The 2,500-nt window shown below is 44.5% G+C and overlaps 1 protein-coding gene across 1 annotated transcript in view; it reads left to right on the top strand.

The window, feature by feature from the left end:
• The window catches only part of LOC143294187 (parathyroid hormone 2 receptor-like), a 168,266-nt gene that overhangs the window by 42,287 nt on the left and 123,479 nt on the right, over positions 1 to 2,500 (top strand). The window contains exon 3 of the mRNA XM_076605618.1: positions 1,170 to 1,275. Coding sequence (XP_076461733.1) covers positions 1,170 to 1,275 — 106 coding nt within the window. The remainder of the gene's footprint in view (positions 1 to 1,169; positions 1,276 to 2,500) is intronic.

The following is a 2,500-nucleotide window of genomic DNA, read 5'->3' as shown; positions in this document are numbered from 1 at the left end:
TGTCTCTGTCTCTCTCTCTCTCAGTCTGTCTGTCTGTCTCTGTCTCTTTCTCTTTCCCCTTCCGCCCCCCCCCCCTCCCCCATCTTTCAGATTCCGTACATGCACTGTCTGTCTGTCTGCTTGATGACATCGCAATCTAGTATATTTTCAGGTCCCCTGTTTCGATTTGAAGTGCTGACACATGAGAATACACAATTTGTGTGAAGAGACAAACGAGGTTGAAACTAACTTAAATTTAATTTTAGATTTTTCTTATCATACCTTTGAAAAAAAGTGGTTGTGGAACTTTTTTTTAACAACAAAATGATAAGATCATGAATTTTTTTTTTTTAAACCCGCACATAAAAATTATTCATGCACTACAATTACAATGGTACTTTGTTGTTGTTGTTCTTCTTCTATAGGTAGATGAATTGTTTGTCTGAGAGCAGTAGGCAGAGAATTCCAAGTTGTTGGACCGAAGACGGAAAATGACCTCTTTCCACAGGAGTTAAGGAAGTACCGGGGAACAGTTAGCTGGGAGGAATCAAGAGATCTCAATGTTCTGCACGGCAAGTACGGGTTAACAAGCTGAGAAAGATATGAGGGTGTGGTATCACAATTCAGGCACTGAAAGCAGTTGCCAAAGGAGTCAATCGGGTGCGATGATTTTTACGCCTTTCAGTGAAAACACACTCGGCTGCAAGAAAGGGTAGACAGAAGACAACAGAAATAGAATAGAAATCGTAATTCGACTGATGACCGATTGCATGCTTGCTTGCTTGCTTGCATGAGTAATGGATTGATTGATGATGATTGATGGATTGATTTTTTTATGTATTTATTTATTATTTCTTCACCCCTTATTTATTTTTTTTCTCAAGGCCTGACTAAGCGCGTTGGGTTACGCTGCTGGTCAGGCATCTGCTTGGCAGATGTGGTGTAGCGTATATGGAATTGTCCGAACGCAGTGACGCCTCCTTGGGCTACTGAAACTGAAACTGATGAATGACATATTGATTGATTGATTGATATATCACAATTGATTGACTGACTGACTGACTGACTGACTGACTGACTGACTGACTGACGGAGTGACTGATTGCTTGCTTGTTTGACTGACTGGCGGACTGACTTGCTGATTGGTTGCCTGATTAACTGACTGATTGCTGTGCCTGCGCACGTTACAGAACCCAGTGGCGGTCACCCTGGAGGAGCAGAGCCGCCGGATCAGCGAGGAATGGAGGCGGTGTCAGCGTCTGATGGCCAAGGATGCCTCACGGATCACGGAACAAGGTGGGTGGGTCAGGGAGGGAGTGAGCAAGTGAGGGAGGGGGTGGGTTGGTGAGCTGGTGGGTACACTTAGCACAGATTCACGTAAGTTTACAATGGGACCAACAGCAAAGTGAGAGCTGTATGATCAATGGTTTCTCTCCATTGCGATGGGAAAATCATTTACAGCTTAGTCTTTTGTGAAGGACCATGATTCAGACCAGGAGACAATATTGCACTGGCTCTTTGTGCTGCAGCCTTGGGGGCTAGTTGGCATTTGGGAACCATCCCAACACCGACTGTCCTAAAAAACAACAACAACAACCTCTTGGCCGAGAGAGTGGGGATGTAACTTGGGCAAGACACTCTCCCACTATAATCAAATTCTAGCCCGGATAGTCAGGACAGCAGGTGCCTCATCTGCTGTTCTTATGGTCGTAGTCGGACACGACTTAACCATCATACAGGTGAGAAAAAGTGAGGTGAGACTGTGTCAGCGTCTGATTGGCCCAGGATGTCACGCGGCTCCCAGAACAAGGTCAAGGAGTGAGCATGGTGAGTCCTCGAGGGGGTAGGTTGGTGAGTTGGTGGGTGAGTGAGCAGGTAAACGGGTTTGGGGTTGGTGAGACAGTGATGGTGGATGCGTGGATGTGTGTGAAAGAAAAATTTTCATTTTCTTTTCCGCCTTTGCACAAGCGAGTGGTTTGAGCGAGTGAATGAGTGAGTGACATTTTTTTTAAAGAGAGAAAATACAGAAACCTTATATACATACATACATACATACATATATATATATGGAGTGATGGGCTAGAGGTAACGCGTCCGCCTAGGAAGCGAGAGAATCTGAGCGCGCTGGTTCGAATCACGGCTCCGCTGCCGATATTTTCTCACCCTCCACTAGACCTTGAGTGGTGGTCTGGACGCTAATCATTCGGATGAGACGATAAACCGAGGTCCCGTGTGCAGCATGCACTTAGCGCACGTAAAAGAACCCACGGGAACAAAAACGTTGTTCCTGGTAAAATTTTGTAGAAAAGTCCACTTCGTTAGGAAAAACAAATAAAACTGCACGCAGGAAAAAATACAAAAAAGGGTGGCGCTGTAGTGTAACGACTCACTCTCCGTGGGGAGAGCAGCCCGAATTTCACACAAGAGAAATCTGTTGTGATAAAAAGAAATACAAACATTAATACAAATATAAGTATATATATCTCTTTTTTTTCAATGTCATTTTATTAACAATGTCATT

The sequence above is a fragment of the Babylonia areolata genome, chromosome 19, assembly GCF_041734735.1.
Source record: "Babylonia areolata isolate BAREFJ2019XMU chromosome 19, ASM4173473v1, whole genome shotgun sequence".
NCBI lineage: Eukaryota > Metazoa > Mollusca > Gastropoda > Neogastropoda > Buccinidae > Babylonia > Babylonia areolata.
Note: the sequence above shows the minus strand (reverse complement) of the source record. Positions and strands in the feature narration are given on the sequence as shown.